This window comes from Odontomachus brunneus, unplaced genomic scaffold (genome assembly GCF_010583005.1).
Source record: "Odontomachus brunneus isolate Ranch 3 - 2012 unplaced genomic scaffold, Obru_v1 Obru_scaffold_066, whole genome shotgun sequence".
In the NCBI taxonomy this organism is placed as follows: domain Eukaryota; kingdom Metazoa; phylum Arthropoda; class Insecta; order Hymenoptera; family Formicidae; genus Odontomachus; species Odontomachus brunneus.
In genome coordinates, this window is record NW_022639516.1 from 44,678 (window position 1) to 72,343 (window position 27,666).

General features: G+C 41.7%; 1 protein-coding gene across 1 annotated transcript in view; it reads left to right on the forward strand.

The window, feature by feature from the left end:
* LOC116846680 (venom dipeptidyl peptidase 4-like) overlaps positions 1-27,666 on the forward strand; it is a 156,239-nt gene that overhangs the window by 19,131 nt on the left and 109,442 nt on the right. The window contains exon 2 of the mRNA XM_032820844.1: positions 11,843-12,062. Within this exon, the coding sequence (XP_032676735.1) occupies positions 11,849-12,062 (214 nt within the window). The 5' untranslated portion in view covers positions 11,843-11,848. The remainder of the gene's footprint in view (positions 1-11,842; positions 12,063-27,666) is intronic.

Consider the following 27,666-nt stretch of genomic DNA (forward strand, 5'->3'; position numbering starts at 1 on the left):
CTAGACAGAAAATTGATATTTGGAACAAGAATAGGATATCTCAATTGATATCGAAATAGGATAACTATTTGGGGAAAAATTTAGGCAACCCGTTCTATTATTGGGGAGAAATTTAGGCAATCAAAATCTATTCTGGGAAAATCTTAGCACATTTTTGTGCGGGTTTGAGTTATGTGTTGTGAGAAAAAAATATTCAGTAAACACACTAATAACATATTTATATTAGTATAAAATATTTTTCAAAGAAGAAAATATGCATTCATTTAAAACTTTAGCTTTTGAAAGATTGTTCATTCTATTTCTATTTAAATAAAATAATATTGATTCATGTAAATATGTTATATTTTAATACCTCACCGAATAAATATTATTTATTTTTTAGAATTCTTTTTTCTCATAGTGTGTATATTGATAAATTATTATCAATGTCGTTACTTCTGATTCTTGACACGTTTCTGGCGTGTCATTAAGTTCAACAGTCGTCAAACTTTAATGTTTCATTTCTCTATTGTGTGAGAGCAGAGAAATTAATTGCATTCGGCTATTGCTTTTAATTTTGGAGGTCGCTATTTTTCACCTTTATCTGTCGTTACGTTTCCGCCTGTAACGATATTTTGTAATTTTTTTTATGAGGTGCGTTTTTATTTACCTTTTGCGTGACGTGTAATGCGCAACAACAAATTTAAATGACAAACTGGTGCTTGCGGCTCCAGTAAGTTATAAATCACCGAAATTTTCGTTTGTGTACGCGAGAAGCGTTTCGAGAACATCGCAATCAAACAAATACATCTTGCGCAATTTTTCTCCTTTATCTCGCGGAAGCAGAAGGAGATAGTTTGTCCGGTAACGGAAACGTGAGATTTCTACGGCGAAAGATTTCTACGGTTACGCGGGAGAAGTTATCGGCTCGCCCCGCACGAAACGAAAAATCTTCTGAAAAAGATAAAATTACATCTGCTCGTCGTCCTCCGGAGTTTCTTAACGTGGTGTGAATTTTGAGAAAATATTTGCGAGCGCTTAAATCCTGCACCTTGTTTCGCGGCTCTCGGGAGAATCATTCAGGAATTTAGAGCCATTTAGATAACGACGAAATTTATTTTTCTCATTTGCGGACCCGCTGCTCTTGAATTAATCAGCGTAGCCCGTTACTTTCGTCTCGCGAAATTATTATACAGCGGCTCATGAGAACGAGAGAATCTTGATAAAAAATATGTTTCATTTGTAAAGGGGGACGTAAGATAACGCTGCTACGTCACAACGTGTTATTTCAATGAGGCGCGTCGTCGGTTACAACAGATCTCTCAGCCGCATTGCGGCGGCGAAACGGCAACGCGAAATCGTTTTTCACGGAAGCGCGAGTTGCTCGAGCGGTTCCGTGCGTAGTTCCTCCAACCCTTATCCTCTAACGCAAAAGTTAGCTGCGCGCACACGAAGTTTGGAAAATCTCCTCCGTCGTCGATAAACGCGCACACGGCGCGACGATCTCACGGCGCGCGAACATATCGCAAATATACTTGTTACGTACAAACGCCGCGCGATAGGCGCGAATTTTTTCACCCATAACTGTCCTTTCGACGGCTCGTAAAACACTCGGGCGCCATTTCGGTCTGTAAATCTCATTAAACTTGGCGCAAGGTAAATGAGCGATTTGAGAGTCATAAAAGAGTCGCAACTTTCGGCACTTCTCTTGGCTCTGACGAGGTAAATCCTGAGAAACGGATGTGGAGGGGAAGGTCTCCAAAGAGAACGAGAGAAGAGGAAGTGAAGGAGAAGAGACGGTGGAATAAAGTAGTCCAGTGATTCATTTCGTGTCGTAGAGCGCGTAGATTTCCTCTCTTTCTTTCTCTCTCTCTCTCTCTCCCTCTCTCAGAACACATAGTAAAGCGGAGGTCGCGAAGAGAATAATAAACGAACTACGAGTAAAACTCGAGGAACTAAGAATTTGAGTCGAACAGAAAATGGAATAGACGGAACGGAGAGCACACGATATCGAGGGTACTTTCGGAAGGAGAGCGAAAGAGGGACGAGCGAGATCTGGCGTGAGTTACGTTGCAGCGAACATGAGAAAATAGAGACGCGGAATATAAATATTCCTCAGAGATTCCGAGTCGAAATTTTATGTTAAACCTTGAATTCTACAACGCAGTAAGAGCTAAGTTAGCAAAGTAGGTTTAATTCTACTTTGACTCTGATAATGTCCGAAATTTTCCGAACGAGAAAACGCGAGGGAGAAGAAAGACACAGAAAGAGAGAGAGAGAAAGAGAGAGAAAGAGATAGTAAAGTGCCGTCAAAAGTAGCGATGGGACGGGATTCAATGGCCGTTCGCGGGATAGCCGGTTAGGGGTGAAAGGCGGACGAGCAAAAATGTGTCTGCGTGCAGCCAATCTACCTTTCGCCGTCATAGTGAGTCTGTATCGTCGTTTGCAAGGTCGGAACACAATAAATTATCCCGCCTGGCTTCTCCCGGCTTTAACCCACCGGCTCGGCCGGCAGCAGTCGAGAAGAATGACCCTTCTACCCATAAGGCGACGAAGTAACTTAACTCCGTAACACACTGCGAGCGGTCCACCGCCGTCACCGCCGCCGTCATCACCACCTTGCCAGCCCCTGGCGATGTATCCACTTTGAGGAACGTAACGCCTGCGTGGCGGTTGTCGGATAAACGAAATTCTTCTCGCCGGTGACTCGTCTCATTCTGCAGTCGCGGTGAGAAACTCCGAGTGGCATGCGCGTGATCCAGTTAACGTGTCCTCGAGGAGAAATATCCTAAAATATTTACAGACCGCAAGATGGTGTCATGAGTAGCCGCACAGTGCAATTAAAGCGACAAGTGTACGTTGCATATGCGCTAGGTTTGCGGCTCTCTCTTTTTCAGCCGGGCAAGTCGCGAGCACATTGCGTCCCACTCGCGTTAACAAGTGAATTTGAAATTCAGCAGTTTGTCGGCTCTTGAATAAAGGACAGGTCTGAGTAATTGACAAGTAGCATGCTTATTCGCATAAAAGTCTTCTCTTTCGCGGATATGCGATATACTTCGTAAATGAAGGTATTTACTTCGATCAGATGCACTTCTGCATTAAAAAAAAATGGTCTTAGCGAAAATTATCCGGAGCATTGGCCAAGATGAATAAATGACCAGCAAACACTGCGATATTATTATATTTTATATTTAATCAACATAGAGACAGAATTTCTATCTAAACTATTTGTGAGATTTAGCGAGAAAATCTCTCTCCATGGTGGTGCCCATCCAGATTAAAGCCAGTCATGAGAATTGACTGTGGTAGGCAAGAAAGATTTACGAGAGATAAACGAATGTACAATCCTCGTAGCCACCTAAATTTGCTTGCAGACATTGCTAGAATGCTGCTGCTACTACCAAATCTACGTATTACAGACAATTTCCTAGCAGATACAAAAAAACAGCGATAAATTTTAACTGTAACATTTAGAATTCTACTTGGATTTTCTTGAATGTGGCTTTCCCATGTTTACTTATCCCGTCAATCGCAATTTTATCCGTTCAGTATGTATACCATGTTTGATCCCGTAAAATGAAATTGGTATCAGAATGTCGCATTTAGCGAGAAATGTTCCGTGGAAATGGAGCAAAAGTGTTTTACTTCCTATCACCTTAGATTTCCCTATAGAGTCTCGGTAGCAAAGACGAGCTCGTATCTTTCTTCAAGACGGGTGATATAAGAAAAATCTCTTACGAGTATCACGACAAGCAAACCTCGAAATACGGTAAATAGGATCTCGCGACACACACACACACACACACACACATCGCGCAGGAGAAGGAAGCGATGATGTATGCGCGATATGAAGTGATGTATTAGCAATTAGATGTTTATTGAAAATGTCACTTTTGGGACAATAAATTGCACGCGTCAGTACATCAACAATCGCAATCATGGTGAAATGCGTGTCTCGCATGGCATAATCGATGTGCGAGATGTATCCCCTAAATTTTGTGCGCGGCATAGCTTATTCCATTGAATGGGATTCAATGAGATTTACTGTGTGTGTCGCCGGATATCGTTGACGGGCGACGTGCGATTGCAGCAAATACCTTAATTTCCGAGGTATAGGACTGCGCACGAGCAAATCATAACCGAATTCTCGGCATTGCGTGTGTTTACGCACTATGCGCGGTCTGGATATTGAAATTTCATTCTTATAATGCGATTGTTGAACTACCTTGCAAACGCTACGTTTTCCACGACGTATCCTGCATGACGACAATGTTTGCGCGCGTTTGTTAAAAGTTGTCAATAATTCTCGCGAGAAGGTTATTTCTCATCCCCGATGCATTTATACATTTGACCTTTATTCAATTAATCCCGGATGTCTCGCGAAAAATTAACCTATCGGTTATAACGATCGATTTATCGCGATTCAATTTATTTGATTTCATTCAATTTGGCGAGATTTGTCGAGATTACACGCGATCCTCCGCACTCTAAAATAAAAACATACGAAATCACGGTATTTGACTGTCGCAACTAATACATATAGTTTCGAAATCTCTCTCTCACACACACACACACACACACACACACACACACACACCCCCCTTTTAAGTGCCGATATACTATTTAAAGTTACACGTGCAAGCGTCGGAATCGGCGCGCCGCGGTAACCGTGCATCAATTTGCTTTCGTTCCGTTCCTCCGATCGCAATGATAGAGAAGGCATTACCATACGTCAGCGAAATGTATCAGTTTCCGATACTCGCGTCCTTGTTCTTTTTTTCTCTTCTTTTTTTCAGACACGCGCTCACACTTGGTCTCGAGAACGACGAGGACGCGCGATCCTCGATAACAATACGCCACGTTGATGGCTCAGTTACAAATTATGGATCCTCAAAGCGCGGTAGTGTATTTGGCGTTGGGCCAGGCCGGCCTCCATCACATCCGCTGAATTTTTTAGCTCCTTTTGCGCGTCCGCCGCCGGTGTGGCTCACGCAACGACCGCGAAAATCAATATCCTCGAGATAAAGTATGAGCGTGATTCCGCAGCGCCACGTGCCCCGTCATACACGTCCGAAGACAGTAAATTCTACAGTAGTGCTCACTCATCGCGCCGAAGACTACTGCAGAAAGAGACTTCGTGCACGTTTATCGACGACGTGCAAACGTTACACTTGTTCCGCGGTGCTTTTCGAAATTTTACAACGGCAATAACCGTTTCAGGATATGTCAGCTGAGAGAGCGAGTAAATTTAGTTTAACTTACTTAAAATCTAATTTAGTCTCTTGAGTGTACCACACGAAAATTACAAATAAGGTTAGTTGAATATATTTCAAATCTAACTTAACTTTGATATCGCACACGTAAAGTATATGAAGCAGTTGTTCTTTTGGGATCATGAATTTTCTATAAACATACGAATTAATATATTTTTATCGCGTTCAGTCGTAAAGTACTCTGTTTTATTCTTTTCTTTAAATTTAATTTTACACATGCGAAATATTTCGCTGTGAAACTTTGGTCCAATTTTTACCTGCCACTACCTCACAAAGCGACTCGTGAGTTTTCCCCGCGTGTGTTTGGAAAAAAGAAATATTTGTTATCTTCGTTAGATGTTATTTACGACTTGTCCAATATCGTTTTATTAACAAATCTCTACAATCACCTTGCGATTGCTCTCTCCAGCCAACGCTCGCTAACGAGCGGATGTGAAAATCCATCCTTTCGGCATTGTTGTTTTCAATATTCAACCGCTAACGTTTAACAGAATGAGAGGTTGGTCGTTAATCAACGATGCGGTAAGCTTTCGAGCTTTGTTAACTAATATTACGTTCGGGATCACGGATTTAATCATAACGCGTAATCGCATTATACGAAGTTACCTTACTTCGTTCTGTTAATGTGTTGATCGTACAAATGGATTTATACTCGGGCGCACAAGCGCGAGTACCTCAAATTTTCCTCTTTCGCACGTGAATCGCGTCTAGAGGACCTAGATTGAGTAATCCTTTTCTTAAGAATCGACCGCGCGATGAAAAGGGGAAAAAGTCCAAGACGTTTGCGGGAACGAAGTTGCGGATCTCTATAGTTTGAGAAACACTGTTTCGCGGAATGTCCGCCGACTTGGTAAAACGAAAAATTTACCTCCGCTCAAACTAGTTTACGACCTCCATTGCCGATATTGCGGGAAAGATTGTGCCAAGGCTAGCGCGGACGAAATGTTAACCAAAGCGGATATTGAAAACGCACGGGGTTTCCAGATTTATTTCTACGCAATAACGTTCCCCATGCAAATACCAGCGTCTCAACATCGTTCCATTTGAGGATCATGAACTGTCACATCGCGTTGAAAACTTTCTCGTTCTTGATCCCATTTTGTATGCGTTTTGCAACAAAAAATATTGCAATTTTATAATAATACTAAAACACACTGAGAAAAAAGCATTCGGTATTTGTCATTATAATCACGTAGTAAAAAAATTATTATCGGGAGAATCATTTTTGTCGTAAATATTACTATAGTGTTAATGATAATAATCCTACATGTTTATTGTAATTTGTCCAGGTATGATTCCTGGCTGAGGCAGTACTTTTCGCAACCATTAAAATTAATAATATCTCAGAAAGACTAGTGTGAACTTGACAGCAGTTTTGAATATAATAAGTCACGAAGTTCAGCAACGTCTAGTCCTTTATGACTGATCAGATTGCACTCATATTTATCACATGGAATAACAAAACAAAAATACAAAAGAAAATAATCAGAATTTGCCTTTAAACAATATACCATAATTAAAGTTAAATCTAATATGAAAGTCTGAGTGCAACTTTTAGTAAATTTGCTGCTGCATCGATGCAACAAGAAATTTACATTATGGTGATGTAAATTTAATAATTAATTTAATACAGAGTAAATTTCCTTTAGAAATATATTTTATTAAAAGAATTGTAAAGTTATTATCACAATTGTCTCATATCATAATAATCATGAATGTTTAACTGGGATCATGAAAAGAATCATAAATCAAATGCGTAGTTAACATAGTTGAATATGGGATGACAGGTTTAATTAATAATAATTATTTGGGACAAAAGGTTGCGTTCTGACGTGGAAAGTTGATACACTGCATGCGTTTCAAAAGCCCGGAATAATATTTGGCGTGTACGTTGACATTGTCGGACATTATTATCCTTCCACAGATTAAATATACTCGCACCAACAATCGCGACTGGCTCTTATTGGCCATCTTTCATTGTGTTGTTATTACCTTTTCCTTAAAACAAGAAAGATACAGTTTTCGATGCAAAGCTTTCAACAAACGACTATTATTTCGCTATAATTATCCGCGTGATCACTAAAGGATTCAATTTTGTTGAGTTTATCGCGCGTTTGTCACGTTGCATGTTTGCTTCAGTATGTAAAATTCCACTTTACCAACGAATTTTATTGAGCAATATGCCCGATTCAGTGAGAATACACGCGGCGACGGGCACACTCGAGTCTTCAAATTGGCAATTCGACCTTGCGATGGCACAGAAAAGCACACAGACACAAAACAGATAACGCGGGTTGAACTGTGCCTCCTACGTAGTCTATCTAGAGGTCACGCTTGCGGAAGTAAAAGCAAACGCGTTCGATATTGCGGCACTTTGCACGTAATACCATTACCGAGAGCACAGCGTTCAAGCTGCATTCAGACGATGGAACGGCGAGGACGAATGCGAGAGGAGTAGACGATAATCGACTGAAAGACTGTGCACGGTTACTTTTTGATTGGGCCGAGCGCGCGACCGATAACAGTAACGACGGCGCGAAATTGTAAGAGCCGCCGAGCTAATTAAAATCCACAGTCTATGGCGGATTCATTTGAACAGTAATGAATAGCGCGTGCGAATGCGCCGGATGCTGATTGAAAAGAAGCGCGGATTCGTAAGAAGTAAACCACGGCCGCTTGTTAACGAATGGCGAATCTCGGGAAATAACTGAGAAGTCGTGCTTGTAGAAGGCGTGAAATTAATACTCTGACATGCATAAACAAGAGAAGGAAGTTTATCACTGGGAAGTGGAAAGTATATTTTCTACATCTTCTAGTATATACACTGAGAGGAAAAGATATGTAAAAAATAATAAATATTTATTCGGTGGGTAACTTAATAGTATATTTATATAAATCTAAATCCGGTTTAAATCTTGTTTAAATAGAATAAAAAACAATTGTTTTCATGAGAAGCAACGGTTTCAGGAAAATATATATATTTTCTCATTTGAAATGAATTCTTCCTCAATATACAAATATGTAAATCTATACGAATAAATATGTTATTAGTATCCGTCGAACAAAATATTTTTCATTTCTTTTAGATATTTTTTTCTCTCAGTACGCATAATATTTTGCCGACCATTCAGACTCGATGACAAAAGATCACTCAATGTATGCGAACATAATAATGGGAAAACTCGATTCCCACTAATTTTCGATATCTCGTTAAAATTCAGTCTACGTTCGTACTCGGCGTCGCCAGGTCTCCGTCTTGTCGTTTCCGACGACTTCTCCAACGGAGCCACATTTCATCGACACTTAATAAATGGAAAGTTCGCGTTCCTTAACGCGACAGTGGGTTAAACGCCGAACCGTAAATCGTTTCTCCACTCTACATAAGAAAAGCCTATCCAATGCCGTCAAGCCGTCACTCGTTCGCGCGCTCATAAATCACGCCTAGCATACTAGCGAGCTGAAAACGAGTGAAAAAAAAGAAATGTCACAGTAAAAGGAAAAATCTGATCCATCGTCGCGCGAACGTTTGCCCCCTTCCCTTCTCTCTTCTATCGATTGCGGTGCATAAACGAAGGCGCGAACTTGTCCTAATTAATAACGATCAACGAAGCCTTCGCGATGGCGACTCGGTCGCGACTCAATCGAGTTCGGCGGTCTACGTTGATCAAATTTAATTTTGATAAAAATGATTTATAAATGTAGGATACCGGCCAATTGCTGCCGCTCCATCGCGTCTCGCCGGCTTTTATTTTCCCAGAAATACGAAATCCAATTCTCGATAAGACCCCGGGCTTACGTAGAAACTGCCTATTCCTCTTCCATTCCCTCCCCGGCTATTTCTCATATCGCGATCGCGCGGCACCCGCCATATCTCTCGCTAGCCGCGCTCGAGAACATCATCTACGAAAAAGGGAGACCACGGGTGGTTGAACTTTTCCCGGATGTGCGGAATCCTAACAGACTCATTTAACGCGCGCGCGCCACACCGAAAGTAGATTCTTTGTGGTATTATGGCATTGCACGCGGATATACTTGCGAAAACTTTATGACGTAATCCATCCCGGGAGTGGCGGATCTTCTCGTCGACACTCGGTTCTGCGAATGTCTTGCTGTTCGATAAAAGTTCTCAACTGCATCCGTATCTAGCTAGACGCATCTCACTGGTTGATGAAGAAAGTGAGAACGTGCTTTCTCTGGATTAATTAACAGTCATGAAACGCGCAGCTAGAGATGGATATGACTGGATATGGCTGGTCGAAACATTCGTCGATTTGATCTGTCGAGATTCGATCCATCGAGAATCGATGTGCCGAATAGTAAGGAACTGAGTTCCATAGATGGTGTCGTTGTAGAAGCGCGGCAACGTACGTAATCGATTGCGCGGCCATCTTCCTTTTGTGTTGAACAGCCGTTGACGTATCGATCGAGCATCGCTCCGCGTTTCACTTCTTTCCTCCATCGAAAATGAGTTTCTCGTGCGGGAACAAGCGTCGGGAGTGCCGAATAGCGACGTGCAATCATCTCGTCTCGTAAGTACCATATTAGGCAGTAATCTTCTTGTTTGTCAGTTTACACAATCAGCGCTTGTCGAGCCGGCACCTGCCACTCTCATTATTCGTCTCATTCAAGTAGCAATCGGGAGATTGTCAAATTTATTAATCGGGAATTAGAAATTCAGTGGTAATCAGATAGAAAGACGACGTCAAGAACATTCGCGACGTCGAATCTCAGGCGACAGTGCCGAGAGAGAAAGAAAGAGAGAAAGGAGTAAACCCATTGAATAAAGAATGAAGCATAAAGAGAAAATCCTTTATTAAAAGTACGAAGGATGTGACGTAATGAAAATGAACCAAATTATCGATACTATGGAATCGAAGTAAATATTATGACATAATATTGTCAATTAATCGAATAGACAAAGGTGTGTAAACGTATATTGAAGAAAAAATTATTACAAGTGACTAATTTTATTTTCCTCACTAATATAAGCAAAATATAAATACAATTTTTCTACTATTCTTTTAAAATTAATATTTCTTTGCTATTTACTTACAAGATGTTTAAAGTATATCGCCAAACTGTGTTTCCGGTAACGTCACTTATGACGTAGTTTACATCATCAAACTGAACCAATGCAACACAATCGATTATCCATGTTGCGATATATCGCAACATGCTCGTTCCTGGTATTCTTTATTCAATGGTATACCACAGCGCGCGTTGCGGAGAGCAACGTACAGCATTGTATATGTTTTGGCGCGTGTTTTTAACGTTCTTAGTTGTGCATTGTTTACGGTCATCTTTCTTTCGCGTCGAGCAGCCGTCGTTGACACATCAATCGAACATCGCTTCGCATTTCACGCGTATTTTGTCCGTCGAAAGTGACTCTCGTGCGGAACTTTACGCCGAAAGTGCTGAAATAGCGATATGCAATCGTCAGAATATATCTTATTAGGTAGTAATCTCTTCGTTTTTGTCAGTATTTTTTTTCACAGTCGATGCTTGTGAATGCATGTCGAGTCGAAGTCTATCTCTTAACATTTGTTAATGCCACTGAGTCACTCAAGTAATAATAGAATCGAGCGATCGACGCATTTATTAATCTGGAATAATCTGTAATTAAAAATTCGGTGGTAGTTAGAGATAGACAGATAATGTGACGTCAGAGATACGTCGAGTTTTATTAGCGTCGATCTATAGCAGGAGGCATAGAGAGAGAGAGAGAGAGAGAGAGAGAGAGAGAGGGGGGGGGGAGAGGGGATCCTAGTACTTATACACACATATATTTTTTTATTTTTTGTAAAGGCTAGAAGTTGCACGGACGGCTTAATTGAACACTCACTCTTGAGATGTATTAATCATTTTGGTTACGCGTTTGCAGCGTGCACGACCGCGGCAATATTTCGACGGTATTATAAAACTTTTTTACAAGAGTACTTCATTCCCTGGCGACGCAACACGCATGCAACATTTTAATTAAAATGTTGGACAAACAAATGCTGATATAAATCAAGCGGTCGGTAAGCAAAGCGAAATATGTTCGTGCATTTTCTACGTTTGCTCACAATGACCGTAAAACAATTACAATAAATTCGCACGGCTGATGAACCCGCATGCTCATGATTTCAGTTTCTAGCGAATAACTAAATAATAATTATGATACCGTTCCTAATTTAAATTTCGAAACTGGCCGGACGACCATTATTATTCTTTGACCGTATAAATTCGTTGTATAAAATCGTCCATTTCGTTGTTTTATTCAGTTCACTTTGCGATATGAAACGAATATTCCTAATCCTTCCTCGTTAATGGCGTGAACGATTACAATTTTTTTCCTGCCGGTTGCAATAACCTGAGCCTTGTGTGGACACATATATTTATCCATGAAAATGTATATGTATGCAAGCAAACATCTATATAAAATGTAGTTCATAAAATAAACATTATCCCGACTGAAAATACGATCGTTTCAACACAGGGATATATTGATTTATTTATCGTACATATTGCTTGTCGCGAGAGCGAATTTTGCAGTGTAGGCGAATCAACGAGACCTTTGCTGGCAATAATGGCGCACGTAATTATTGCAGGACCTCATGACGAAGAACAAGCAGCGATATCGACGGCGCTTGCTGGTCTGCGCTCTCGTCGTCATAATTGTACTGGCTTTGGTGATCGCGGCGACGATCCTTTTGACCGGCAAGCCAGGTTCCTCGGCGTCCACAACGGACAGCGCGCCTGGCATCTCTCTGTCGGAATGGCTCTCCGGTTCGTTAGCCCCCGAGAGCTTCAACGGCACGTGGATCAGCGGTAAGTACCGCACCTTTGTTTCCCGCCCGGCGTATAAATCCCTTCTTTTTGGCTCCGCGCGCTGCGTGAAAAACATCCCGCAGTGCCGCCGCGGCGCCCACCGTCTTCGTTTCCCGACAATCCGGAAACTTTCGGGATGAGTCAGGAACGCGCGGGATGGGTGGGTGTGTGTGGTTTCCGAAGTCTAATTAATTCGAATCGTGCCGCACGAGCGACGCGCAATTGAGCACCCTGGACACGACAGGGCTGCAGTCCGTTTTCTTCTGACTTTACAAACGACCGAGACATTTAGACGTGGAATTCGTCCTATTGGTATTTAATGAGCGAAAAGAACGAAAGAAAGAAAGAGGAAGAGAGGGAGTGAGATTCCGTCGCTTCCTCCTCTTATTCCACTGACGACATTTTGAATAGCGCCCAGCAAATAGAACGCTCGTCGTTTTCCCGAGTTTTTCTCACGGCTCGAGTAAACGCTGATTATTTCCTCTTTCGATGGTGTTAACGATCCACGGCTGCGGCTTCGCTTTCGGCGGGAACGCCCAACCGCACGGATAAATGAGAAATTCGGACGTGAAGTTCTCCTTTGGTAACACGAACATTTAATGTCGGCTTTACGTCGGTGCGTTTCGCGTCCGCAAATCCTCCCCGCGGCCCGTCGCTTCGCCTCGCCACGCCTCGCTTTTGTGCGCGCCAATTTCGCCGTGCTATTTTCCGTTTTGCCGTATGACAAAATTATCATAAATCATAAATCTCCCGTGAGACAAAAGTCGCGCGGATCCTCCGCGCGAACGGAACGTCAAATTATATCACGGAACGTATGTCAGTCCGTCAGTTTTTCACCCCTTCCTCCTCGCCCCTTCGGCGCGCCTCTCGTACTGCCGCGCTCTCGCGGACCGTATTATATAACAGCGAAAGAGGATAATAAATGATTCACGCGGCCGGGAGCGTACAAAGCGGATACGGCCCCGTCGGCGAATATTTATACGACCTTTTTTCGCGCGTGAATGGCGTTTCGCAGCGTCGTGCCGCCCCCGTGCCATACCATGCCGCGCCGCGCCTCGTGACGGCGCGTCGCATCGCATCGCATCGCGCCACGACCGCTGAAGTATGAAGTTCAAACTAATTTTATATTTGAGGCGGCGTCCATTCTACTTCATTCATGGATCCATTTGTCTTTGTTACGGCACACGACCGCCGACGGCCGACACCGGTGTCAGCCTATAAATCCTTTCGTCAGGTCGGGAACAAAAGACGGGTTTTAATGGATTTACGCGCGGCTAGTATCTTCCCACTATCGCGCTTAATTCTTTTTGCTCGGAAACGTCACGAGTTCCCCTGGACCGCGCGCGTGCGTAACGACCCTCCTCCACCTCCTCGTGCGCGCGCGAATAATTCCGACTGCGAGGCAAATCCGCGAGGATTTTCCGCCACGGAGATCGAAATTAAACGCACGCCCTGCCGTTCAAAAGTGCCGTCGCGCTCGCGCGAGTTTTTACATCGAATTTGCATCGAACAACGAGGAACAGTGCACGAGTGCCGCGCTCGTGTCGTTCCGCAACGCCTGTGTTCTCACTAAGAGGTGTATTCGAATTGTGTTCGTCGCGCGATATCTGGGAGGAGAAGTCCAAAAGAATCCATGGAAGAAATCGAGGAAACGCGAGCCTCGCTTGTGCGCACATCGCGTCGCGATCCTGCTTAGCGCGTTGCGCAGTGAGATCTGGTTTTGATTTTTTGTATATTCCTCGCGGTTATTGGGGAAAAGTAAAAAGCATTTCCCAGCCAGCCACTCGTTACAATACTCAGTTTTCGGCACCTTTGTTCAAATCTCATCAAATATAATATCAAGATGCATGAAGATTTATTATTTATTAATTATTTATCAATTACCATTAGTTACTTGCTTATTCGTCTTTCTTTTTTTAATATACCTAATGTCCGGCAATATCCGCCCAAAAGTGCCGACCATATTTTTACGTATTTCGCAAACGTAATTTCGAACGCCAGGCCGCCCTTCTTATTCTAAGTCCCGTGTTTCCTGCTACAAAGCGTCTCGTACTAAGTTTAACTCGAGAATCAGAAAGACGTACGAAGCCAAGACGTTTGGCGTTCGAATACGCGTCAAGAACACGGTCCCTGGAGATGTTCGCCTATTTGAGGCACATCCTCCTATTTGGGGATCGGTGCACTCCGCGATGTTATCGCAACGTTATACGTGAGGTCGCAGTAGAAGTCGCTGACACTGCGGTGACAAACTGTCACGTTTGTTTTGATCTTACGCTGAGATACGGTGGTTGTTGCGACGAGTGCTGACCGAAATAGTGACACGCTGGAGTGTGTAACGTCGACGAGTGTGCATCGGAAACGAACCTGTCGCGACTTCCTCCTCGGTTTTTCGAGTGTTTTCCTCTGTGCCGCGTCTCTCTCATCGGCGCTTTAAGAGTGTTCTCTTCTCGGGAAATTGGTACATCCGTTCGTCGGATGAGCGAACGGGCGCGATAAAACTGATTAGCGTATTCCAGACACGCGCAGATTGGCGTTACGCGCCGCGTATTATTCTCCCCTGGCGATTCCTTTAACGATGATAAATTCCCGCGCGCATCCGTACTGATTACGGTAAACATGGTAAATATATATCTTTGCCGATATACTCCGACTCTACGGGTCGGCATTCGCCGCGGCGATCAATATAATTACGGCACGGACGACGTGCGGAAATAATGCGCGATTCGGAAGATCTCGATCTCGCCGTCTCTTTCTCTCTTTTTCTTGCTGAGCGTAATTTGTTTCTCTTCTCTCTTATGGCCCGCGGCGATGGGGCGCCTCTTAAAAATTAACGAGGTCGAGTCCATTCCGGCCAAGGAATCAGAGAAACGCACGTACAGTAAAGTGTATTAATGGCGTTTGTCGGGGGAATCCTCTTACCATTTCGAGTCCTTCGCCTATTCGCTGTCGCTTTATTTCGTGTCTCTTTCGTAACGATCTGTTTGCTTATTTTTCTACTTGACAGCGCGAGTTGAATCTGCGCGCGTGCAAATTTACGCAATTAACAATAGTTTCAGTGTTGCGCCTTGATATACGATAAAGCGCAATGACAGCGAGATATCGGGAGGAAACGAGAGAGAAATTCTTGTTATCGGCGGAAAATCACGAAATTCAGCCGCTGGGCGTCCTGCATGTATGAATGAGTGCAAAATTTGATCAAAATTTAAATTTCTGAGATTGGGAATTTCCGGACTGTTATTTTTCACAATTTTGTGCGCGCGTGCAGGACCCGAAAATATTCGGCTGTATTTGTCACATTTCGCCGCACTAACGTTGATAAAAATTTATACTAACGTCAAAGTGCAGATTCGTGTTACGGGCGAGAGTTCATAACGTATAATAAAATCGTATTTTGACACGTAAATTTTTAACGAGAAAACACTTTAGGCTATTCATAGCCATAGGAGGATTTATAGCGCGAATTAATAGGAGACGCAAATAATGCGTGTAATTTCGCGTTCGCCTAATTTTATTGAAAGTGGCCAGTGATAATGGAAGCTCGATCGCTGTTAACTGAAGCGCAATGTATTATCGCCCATCTGCATCATTTTCAACCAAATTTGCGACGGGTCTTTCTTTCCTAACTCGTTTCTAACTCGAAAGCTACTGACCTGCCCGCATCTTCGTTGAAAAGAAGATCAACTTCTCGCTCTGACCCAAGAACGTTCCAAGCTATCCGTTTGGATTCGAAAGCTCGCCGATATTTTAACATTATCGCTGTGTTATCGTTTCGAGGTCAGGGTCGAGAGGCGATTTGAGAAAGGATCAACGCTATAACGCGTCCGATTGGCGGTTTGTGGACGGAAGAGAGCGCGAAAGGTATGCTCTATGGCGGTAATCATGGTGGTTGATGAGAGTTTCACGCCAGACACAACCGCAGCCACCATTTAGCCCGCGCCAAATTGAGGTAACAGAGGGGGCGCGGTTAGGTTACCGTAGGCGTTCGCTGATAAACCTGGGGTTTCGGGGGCACGGCGCGTGCATGATTGCGTATAAATCCGGCGCTGACAAGCGAAACGTACGTCGTCGTCACCGCGGCTCGCAAATCGCCCCTACAAGCGCAGGAATCGGTGACAACGTTCGTGAGCTCAACGGTAATTTTCTTAGGCGCGCTAATTCCCCGAGGAGACCTCGTTCGTTTCGTGCGTTCCAATTCCACGATATCAAACGTCGCGCAATACTCTGGGAATGCTTATTACGTCTCACAAATCTAGATACCATTGAAACCGTCCATGTGATTTTGCGTTTTGACGGGGAGGGACGTTGAATTAAATCAAAGGGTTATAGTCGGCCGCAAAGTATGCTCTCGTTGCGTGACGTCAAAATCATTTCTTTTGCCAATCGTATCGCGTCACAGTATCTGGTAGCTATTTATCGAGCACGCGAATAATAATGCAATGTCAGTTGCAGTTTCCGTCGGGTTCGTGCGGTATGGTCTTACAACGGCGACAAAATTGCAGCCGCATAACTATGTGCTTGCAGTCTGTAGTATGTAGCTGGATATTACGCGAGTGCACGTCGAGTGTTTCCATGTTACTGATCGCACATGTAAGATATAACTGGAGAAATTGCGTCTGCGGCGGATTGGTTGATCATCGACTTTAAACAATACGCATTTTTATTCCTCCGTCTGCTTCGTGAATCGTTTCGGGGACAGTTGAGATTTGAATTGTTTGTAGCTAAAAAGAAAAAGTTACAAACACTGGAGGCTAAATGGCGCTCTAACTAAAAAGTAGAGATCTGAAATAATAAAAAATTTTTTTGCCTCGATCTTTTTTTACTCATTTTTACACATTTTTACTCATTTTTACACTGAGAGAAAAAATATCTAAAAATTAGTAAATTTTTATTTGATGGGTACTAATTTTGCTTAAATTTAAATTATTTTATTTAAATAGAACAAACAATTGCTTTCACGAAAAGCAAAAGTTTCCTTAAGGTTCCAAGAGAAAATGTATATTTTCTTGAGAAATATTTTATCTAAGAATAAATAAATGTATATGTACTGTTAGTACACACCCGTCAAATAAATAAAACAAATTTACTATGTCTCAGATGTTTTCTCTGTCAGTGTACATGGGGAGAAAAGTGGTTTGCTGCCACGAAGCAAAGCGAAAAATGCATCAGCGAAAAATATGCAAACAGACGAAGGATTACGCGAAATCACCGGCATTCGGAACCTTCCAATTTTATACGACGCGTGAAGCGGCGATGACACGTTCGAGAGAATATCATTTTTCATTTAACGCAGAGGCGTTTGATTATTCACAACGGCGTTCCTCAATCGCACATAGCCGATCGAGCCTACCGACAACCCCGATAATCAATCTCGCAGCGCATCGATCCCGCGGCGAGTAAGAACAACTGAATTCTAGCATGATGAATTAACGAAGATGTAGGCACAAGTACGAAGGTATTTTTATCGCTTCAACTCTCGCGGATAACAGTTAGAATCGCTCATCGATAACTCATCGCATTCTCGAAATATCCGAATCATCCTCGTTCGTTGGCAGCTAGCACACCCTACTGGGTTCTACTCGAGTCTTCGTTTCGTATTTTTGATCAAAATAACGCGCGCTCAGCCTCCCTTTGAAAACTATAATTACTCGGTCTTCTTCGCCGTGTATTTGTCTCTCTTGCTCTCTAACTCTCTCTTTCTCTCATTCCGATTCTGTCATTATAAACTAAACTAGTTTCCCAACTTCCCTACCGCGTATCACAATCGTTGATTGTTTCGAAACACCTCGCGCCAAATTGCACCGCTGTCTTTCACTTGTTTGCTCTCGGTTAATTAATTATTCTTCTTTTGCGAACGAATACCTCGACAATGACTTCGTATTTTGCGAGAAAGCAATCATGATGCACAAGTGTTTTAAAATGTCGCGTACGCTATAGACACACGCGTGTTAATGAATTCTGCAAATATTGATAATTGCACGTCTCTTATTGTGTATCACGTACGTCGTTTTCACGCGTCGTTCTCTCGCTTTCTACATAACGTGACGCGTAAAAGTAATTATTATGGTCGCGGGCTGGCTCTTTTATACATCAGCAGAAATACAGCTGCTGAAACGTCAACGACGCTATCGGATAATGCCCGGGAAACAGGGTCGGCAGTGCGTTGCCGGGTTTTATCCCGTCATTTCCGACACTACGAGGAGACAGGGCGTAAATGCGTTATGACGAAGGACGTTTTCACCTAGAAGTTTCCGTTAAAGTGGTTCCGCGGAGCGTTGAAAGGCTTCGCAACCTGTCTCGCTCGCGAGTCGAAGCAAATAAGCACCGTCTTGACGCGATTTCGGAAGATACGCGACTCTGACGTACCATAAAGGAGAGTTGTCGAAATCGTACCGTACATTGAGAGAAAAAACGGCCGATCTAATTAAAATTACACTTATCTCTGGCTCTACACATATTTTTTGGTGGTTCTAATATGAAAATAGTAGTAGTAATACGCATGTGAGGTTGTTATCATTAACATTACAGAATTTAATTAAAAAATGCTCTTTTTCACCATAATTTATAATAATTATTTTTATAATAGCTATTTATAATATATTATATATATTAAAAAATATTATATTATATATATTATGTAATATATTAAATTTATATATTAATATAATATATATAATATATTATATTTATTTTTATAATAACTATTTTTCTATGCAATTATAATTACAAATATCTGATATTTTTTTTTTCAATGCGACCTCCAAAGTCGTACTTCATCAATTTCTTTATTATTATTGAATATTAACAGCATCTAAGAATAAAAATGAGAAATTAATGAACAAGGTAAAATACGTATACAAATTTTCAGATTATATTTTTTTTTTTTTTGTGCGCTACAAACACTTACAGAAATTCTACGAAGAAAATGATTAACTCGCACATAACTTCGGTTATGCTAACCAAATTCAATATTGGATCTGGTTGGCACAACTAGATTTATATGTAAGTCAACCATACCGTTTTCTCTGTGCGATTGATTTAAGAGAGCAGTACGATTTTAACAGCTCTTCTATTCGCGGGTTGTTCGAGCGGATTCGTGTGAAAGTGCTGCCTTTCGTTTGCAGTCTAATTATTTAAGTATAATTATTAAAGTCTAATTATTTAAGTCTAATTATTAAAGTATACTTTTGGTCGTGAATTTTATACGAAACATTTCACACGTGCTTATGTGTGCGTGAGACCGTTTCGCATGTGTTCACTCAAATTGGACAAATGACTACATGGAATATAGATAAAGCGAGTATTTTACGCTACGTAGGTCGCACTTTTTGCCAAATCGTCGTGCAGAAAAAATGGAAATGGTATTTATTCGAGCGTATCGCGTGAGATTAACGATTAAAGCAGACCTGACGAGACTCCGCGTGCGCTGAAAAAAGGATTTTGTTGTCGAAACGAAAATTTGGTGCAGTAGACCATAGTTTGGTTGAGATGAAATCAATCAATTATGTCGTAATTGTAACTAAAAAATATAATTGTCCCTCCTCCGCTATGCGTGTTTTTTTGCTTTTTCAATAATACATGTACCTGATACTAATAAAAAACATGTTCATAAACTTGTCACGATGTAACATGTAATGTCAAATCGTGTATGTACCCAAAAATATTTTAGTTCCAAATACAAAAATAATCTTTTCAGTGTGTATTACGCGAAAACTTGATCGAGATAAACTGTGTCGCACATGCGTTATTATTCTCACATATCACACATATATTCGCTCGTAATATCAAGATTATTTTTACCGTATCAAATGGCCCAGGACAACAATAGCACCGTGAAGATACGCTTGACAGGTAGAAAAGATCAGTTTTGTATTTGTAATTAAAAATGTGGCACATGTGTTTTGGTTGACATCACCATGTTTTTATTTGTGTCAACAACAAGCATTAACGTATTAAGAAAGCAAAACATACAAATTAGCGCAACCAAAATATTACCAAACATTACTAGATATTTGATTGATCTCTCTTTAACCAAATTGTGTTGCAGTACAAATTTTTGTTTCGACGGCAAAATCCGTTTTTTCAGCGCGGATTCGACATAGAACCGCTTGATCTGCTTTATGTAAAATATACTCGGCTTACAAGCACTTGCGCCCGGATAAAATTTTACAACAAGAATTAAATTGCAAACATCATAAATTGTGTGTGCAAACCCATATTTACGCTCCGGGTGAGGGTATCGTTATACTTATGATCGCGCGGGTATCGTCGAGAAAGTGTGCCATCGATTACGCGCGGAATTGCGCAAGCAAAAGAACGTTCGAAACGATCGATAAACACCCATCACGTCTAAGATAACGGGGACGCACGGAGTTATAAATTGTTAAATCGCTTAACTCTTCCGTATCGAACGGCGTGAGTTATACGTGACCGTAAGAGATCATCGCGCGCAGCGGAAAAACGTGACTTGCATATCTAATGTTACGCTTCGCTTATTTCACACTTAAGTTTCCGGCACGACACTTCATACGTATTGTATTTATCCATCTTTGTATTCTTGACTCGAACAGAACGGAACGCGCACTTTGTGCGTGTTGTGTGTGTGTGTGTGCGCCAATTTTCCAAGAGATTAAAGGAGAGAGAAGAAAGGTGCAGCTGAAACTAAGGTAAAAGTGCCAATGCCTGGACACTAATAACACTGGCACCTGACTCTAGACATTCTTATCATTTCAGTCTTCAAATATGAATATATATGATATTATATCATAGTTATATATATATATATATATATATATATATATATATATATATAAATTTATTTTAGTTTTACTATGTTTGAAATAGTCCAAGAGAATGGATTATCAATAAAGTCTATTTTATCAAAAAAATACAGTAAATTTTGCTGGAAACAGATTTCACTAAAAATACAGTAAATGTTTTAATAACATATTTCAGTTTCTAAAATATACATTGAATAAAAGATTTTGTTGTCGAAATAAAAATTTGTTGCAGCGGACCGTAATCTCAGTTATAAAACCCTACAATAATTTTTACTAAAATTTCTTCCGTGTAGTGTCTAGATGTCGGTATTTTTATTTTACCGTAAACAGAAAACGATTTTCTTAACCATAATTTATAGTCATTATTTTTTCATGTGTTTGTGATTAGTTATAAGTATCAAACATTTCATTCTCACTCAATCGTACCTCCTTGATTTCTTTATCATTATTGAGTGTGAACGACAACTGACGATAAGAATGAGAAATGAACGAGCGATGAGAAATACGAATAAACATTTCCAGATTAATATATATATATTTTTTTTATTTTATACTTGTGTGCTACAAATATTAAAAGAGATCAAACGAGAAGAACGTAACAGATGTCGTGTCGGGCCGACGCGACGGCACGCCGAGCGCAGCTTGTGACGAAGTTGGCGGGAAATGTATCACTCTACGAGGCCGAAAGGGTTAGAATCGTGTTTGCTGCACGTAACGCTGGTAATCGATGGTCTGTATACGCAAGGGGAAATTAGCGTCGAGCAGGAGCAGCGCGGCACACGACATAGCGTACGGTAAACGTAAGTGGTATCGCAGGTCCGCAATTTGCGACAATAGCTTGGATCTCCCGCCGCCGCTCGACAGACCGACGAATCCGCACGATCTACGTTCACTAATTACCGCCTACATGAGATTCCCCCGATTACGAACGACCATCATCTTCCACGGCTAAACGTCTCGTCGATAAACGACGATTAAGATTCCGATGTGGCGCGCACGTGGTCGATGATGGATTGCGAGCGTTCCTCGACTAATCACGGAAAGATGAGCCCCCGGCAGTCAAGTCGCACGACAGCCGCGTTGCGTCGTGGACGTTTCGCGATCGTTCATTGCTGTTTGAGCCCTCTTAAACGATCTCTTCTCCGAGTTTTCCGTGATTATGAATATTAATTGTGCATAAATTTGACTATATAATTATGGAAGCGGAGCACGCATTATTAATCCCTGTTCTATCCCGGCGCGAGCATATTTTCCTATATAAACTGCCGGGATATTAAAACAATTTGGAGAAAATTTGCAAAAATTACGAAGCACGTGAAAAGGGGAAATGAAGAAGTCACGTGCCGCTAGTTAATTGGTAGACCTTTAGAAATTCGAGAGACAGAAGGGGCCATCAGCCCTTACAAATCTACGAAGAAACTCGATTCTCCGAGAGTTCTGCGCAGCGAATACATCCAATCAGCAATTCGAAAACCGCGAAAACCCGAAGAAGCGTGCAACGGGCTTCACGTGAAGAGATGAGAAAAAAGGAAGAAAAAGAGAAAGAGACAGAGACAGAGAAAGAGAGAGAGTAATTGCCGGGTTTGCTGCCGAGAGCGACGGCCATTATATTAGCGGAACCCTCTAAAAAGTGCCGTTAATTAAGATACAATACGAAGAAACGAGGGGTGAGTTTCGAGGTGGTAATTGGCAACCAGGCTGGCTCTCTTCCTTTCGCTCTGCGGGAAGTGCCGAAGAAACTTTGCCCGCGCGTAGTAGTCGTATCGTTCACGGTGAGAGCGCGCATAATGGTCGCTGATTAAATCTGTTTCTATCCCTCGAGATAAAACTCGCAGATTAAAATGGTCAGCCGGTTGGCCCAAAGTTCTTTCAGAGTGTTTCAGAATTACCGCATACACTGGACGATCGCAGGAAGCGTCGCTCTTTTCAGGCCATGTTCAATATATTTCATTTACGCATTTCGTACATTTATTATTTACGCGGTGTCGTAATTGTATTGTTTAATTTTTTTTAATTTTCTTTTTGTGCTAAAAAATCAAAGGGATGCAGTGTGGTGCAGTGTGTTAAACTTTAAGGATTTTCTGCGATTCAATCGTGATAAGTATGAGTAAGAAATGGAAAGTCTGGGGTAATTGTGGGAATGACGACAGTGTCGTCACACACTATCTGAATTGAAATACCAAAGTTTACGTTTAACTTTTCTAGTCTTTCCCTCGCGATTTCGCTGGTACAATTTACCTATACAGAGAGAACGATTTGTTGAGTCAAATAAACATTCTTTTGGAATTGTTCAAAGAAATTTTTGACACAACATAAATACTTCGTTGGAACTAACAAGTAAGCCGTAACTAAATATTTTTGTTGCGTCAAATAAAACTTTGTTTGATCAATCAAAATGTTTGGACCAGAAGTGTTTGTTTGACTCAACCAAATCATTCTCTCTGTGTATAAACGAGAGTAATTGCATGCGAGTATTGTTTACGATCAGTCTGCTAATTGAAACTTGTATTAAAACTGAAATTAGATCTTTTGATATAACGCGGGTTATCAGGTCACCTTTGTATAAAAATAATGCAAAGCGTTTATGTGAGGTAATTAACGTTGCTTTGGAGATGAGCGCTCGCTAATTTTCCCAAGTAAATATTACAAATATTTCACAGAGGACGAAATTTTCGTACTCGATCCGTGCGCTTCTTTGAAACCGCAAAGAGAAAGAAAGAAAGAAATAAAGAAAGAAAGCGACGCAATAATTGACTCGGTAAAAAACAGACAGGATAATAATCTAGAATTTTTGTTACTACAACGTCGATATAATTTCCGTTTCGACGGACAAAGTCGCGAAATTCAGCTCGCGGTCGCACGAACGCGAGAAGGCAGGTCGCGCGAACTCTCACCGCAACAGGCAAAGCTCGACCTGCACTTGGAGTCGAGCCATTCTCGCTCTCGGAAGAAACTTTAACGAGGCTCCCTAAAGTGGTGAACAAATCAAAAGTGTCCACTCCGACGCAGCCATGCGTGATGTCGGAGTCGCCAGACAAATGGTGCAAAGTTAAAAACAAAACCGCGTGGAAGAAAGTGTGAGAATTTACTTTCGGCACTTGACACGCGCGATGTCGCGCAGTTGCGCGTTTACTCTTAATTCGCGCGTGATATAATGCGAGATTTATCGGAGAGCTCGTCGAATAATTTCCGCGAAACTTGGTCAGGGTGACTCATGAATACAATACAATGCGCGGTTTAGATATTTCCAATTGGCTCCGTGCGCGATTATAAATTTCACCAAGGAAGTTCTTTGAGTTTACTACCTACATACAAAAGACCGCATTTAAATAAGTTATTATTGCTTATTGCACGAGTTTATATATTCGCAGATCTATCATAAATACATCATTAGTCATCAAATTTATACAAAATAAAATTTCTAACTCTTAGTAGTTCAACATTTCACCAAAAAATATTAAATTGAGACGAAAATTCGATTTTCTTAGCATTGTGCACTGAAAAAAAATGCTTGAAAATATATTTGTGGGATATAAAGTTTATTTCTATGAATAAATTCTATATCCCGCAAACAAATTTGAATTATTTTTTCCTCAGTGTTAGAATCGAGCCAACATTTTTGGCAAAATTGCATAATATTTGTGTAAAGAGAGTTTTTCTTTCAAGCACATGGTAATGAGCTTTTTTAAAATTCGTGATGAGTATATTTTAAGGGGTGAGGAAAGTACGAGTACTCGTGTTCTTTGTGTTTATAATCTTTATTTAAAGAAAGGAAAATAAATTTAGTAATTGCTTTTCTAATGGGATGATATTTTTCTATGTATAAGAAATGCAAACTTTTCATAAAAATTCATAAATTACGCTCTTGTGATTCTTGTAGAGTTTGTAATAAAGCAAAGTCTTCTGGAAGTGGAAAGGGACGAAAAGACGAGTGTTTTGACTTTAAGATATGTAAACCAGATCACACGGTGTCGATCTGGAATTTACCGGACGCGAGGCACGAAATCGTCGGATAGACTTCGCGTTTCCGCGCACAGTCGTCGAAAATCACTCTCATTTATACGTCCATTTGATCGCTTAATCGCGCCGCGTCGCTTCCGCCCTTCTCGAATTCTCACTACAGCTCGCGTGTAAATATTAACCGGTTGTGGTGGAAACTGACGAGTAAGAGAGTGGGAGAGAGAAAGCGAGGCAAAGGAGAAGAGAGATAGGAATCGAGCGGGAGACAAAGCGTGTGACTACAGATCGACACTCTACGGAAGGATCTCGAGTTCAGACCGTGGGATGGTCATTGCACGGAAATTTACATACCGCGCGTCCAAAACCCGCAAGAAGATGTGGTCAGGGACCGTGATCGTAGAAATAAACGGAACACAGAGGTCCGCAAGGGCACGCGAGGATACAATCAGAAGTATATACAGGTCTCCCGTGAACGTAGAACGCGAATTTCATGTAGAGGTGCGCTGTATCCTTCGGTCGTTTCGAGCTCACTGGATTTTCCGGATGATTATGATTGCGGTGAGAGTAGACATTTTCGAGGAAACGCCTTCTTTCGCAGATTGGCATTACGGAGATACAGAAGCGACTCGTTTCACCTCTTGGCCTCTTTTTACGCAAACAACGCCAACGTTGGGAGAAAGAGAAGCGTGTTTTTTTTTTGAGTGTGTTTTTTCCTTTTTTATGCGAGGGGACATTTTTTTACGAAATGGAGTATTACCGTCAATAAAATTGCTCTCCAAGAAACAGTACAGTACAGTAGGTTGCAAATATCTATTTAAGCACAACGAAATTGGGATCTCAATAAATTGCTAAAATTGAGAATTATTACTTAACAGGCTCTTGCCTAGTAATTATATTACTAATTATTATTATCACGAATTATTATTATTAATTATTGTTAGTATAATTATTTATTATTATTTATTATAATGAATAATTATTATTTATTATTATGAGCATTCTTAATTGTAGTAATTTATTGTATTATTGCGTTCAGTTTTGACAGTTCGATGAACTCCCAATTTTATTGTGTCCAAACCGTTTTGCAAGCCACTAAACACGCGAGATTAAAGAAGATAATTGTTACAGTCTATTGAAATATCAATAGTACAAGTCCGGATTAACGTCCATGGAATCTCTTCTTCAATCCGTGCATTTATTTATCGGACATTTTTGCGACGCTTCGCGCAGTTAACTCGCCTGCACGCCGGCGCTTTTGTGTCCATTAGCATAAATAAAGAATAGTCTGTGCTGCTGCGGAAACGCATATCCGAATTATATATCGGAACGGAACTCTCTCCGCCAGCGGCGATAAGAACAACAGAACTCGAAACCGGAGGGAGAGAGGAAGACGAAGGAGGGGAAGCGGAAGAAGGGTACGAATGTAATAGAAATTCGATATGCGAGAAACCACAGGCGCGGCCGATTGGAAGAACGCGGCGAACGTCCGGGGCGTGAGAAGGGCGAGGGAGAAGCGAAGGGGCGAAGAGGGTGAGAGAGAGAGCGCCACCGTGGTGGCACCACGGCGAGAGAATCGATAAAGTAAATTAAAAGTAATTAAAAGCCGGAGCCGCAGTCGGCGCGCGAAAAAACGGCGAATCATTTTTATCGGACGTAGGTGCGCCAGAAGGCTCGGCAGGGCTCGGCAAAAACTGCAAAAAGAGAGCGTGCAAGTCGTACGGGACGAATGTTGCGCAATTAAATGGACGCGATCGTTAGCCGGATAAAAGTATAGCGCGCGCCCGCCCGCCCGTTGCGGCAATTCGTAACGTTGCGTAACTCGATTGAAATAATTGGCGGATCGTTTGCGGTTCGGTCATTATTACATCGGCCCGGCGGAACTGTTTATCGCGTTTTGCATAACCGGTCGCGTCATCGAGACAGATCGCGAATTATTAATTCGCAACGGGCCGGCATTACGTCGATCCGGGCGACGCGTTCATATAAATAATACGCGAATTACGGGGACGCGCCCCGCTGAAGAGTTCGATCACATTGTATCACACGTATTTCGCATCCGAATCGATCTCGCGCGAATTATCGTTCGCACAGACGCACATAAGTAATTATTAATTGCGTGACGCGTGACAATCGGCGATGCGTTTATTATCAACGGCCTGTGAGCCGTGCGCGGCTGTATTATTTAACGTCGATCGAGTCTCGTTAATGGAACTTATTGCGAATTGTCGCATTACGTCGCATTAACGCGATACAGCAGTCGTTGAGTATCCTTTTACGGCCCTTAATACTCGACATTCTTCTACAACGGTACCCGAAACGAAATTTTGGCCCTACTCTTCCGACCTGCACTTCCTAACATCTATACATGTCGAAGGATCAGTGTAAGTGTAACGCACACGGAAACTGACATCCTACTTGGCTCTTCTGAATGGCAGAAAACGCACAAATCACTTGTAGGTTTTAAAGAGAACTTCTCGGCAAAGCTAGTAGGTTAAATGGAATCGAAAAAGGTTAATGTAGGCTTCAGAACATCGAAATGGGCGTTAAATGGAATATCGAGGTCGAAAATAGGATCCTAGTTTCGACTCGGGTAGATGTGTACTTTGGAGAGAATCTCTTTTCAGAGCAAAATACACATTACCACAGAAAGAAAACATACGCAAAACGTAGCTACTAATTATCGCTACAATTGTGTAATAAGGTACATATTAATTAATATCTAATTTCTGTAGAAATATTATCTTTCGCTCGACTTTTTTTTCTCTTTTTCTCTACCGCGTTCTCTCTCCCTTCCCTCCCTCTCGCTGTCTCTTCTCCTCTCTCTCTCTCTCTCTCTCTCTCTCTCTCTCTCTCTCTCTCTCTCTCTC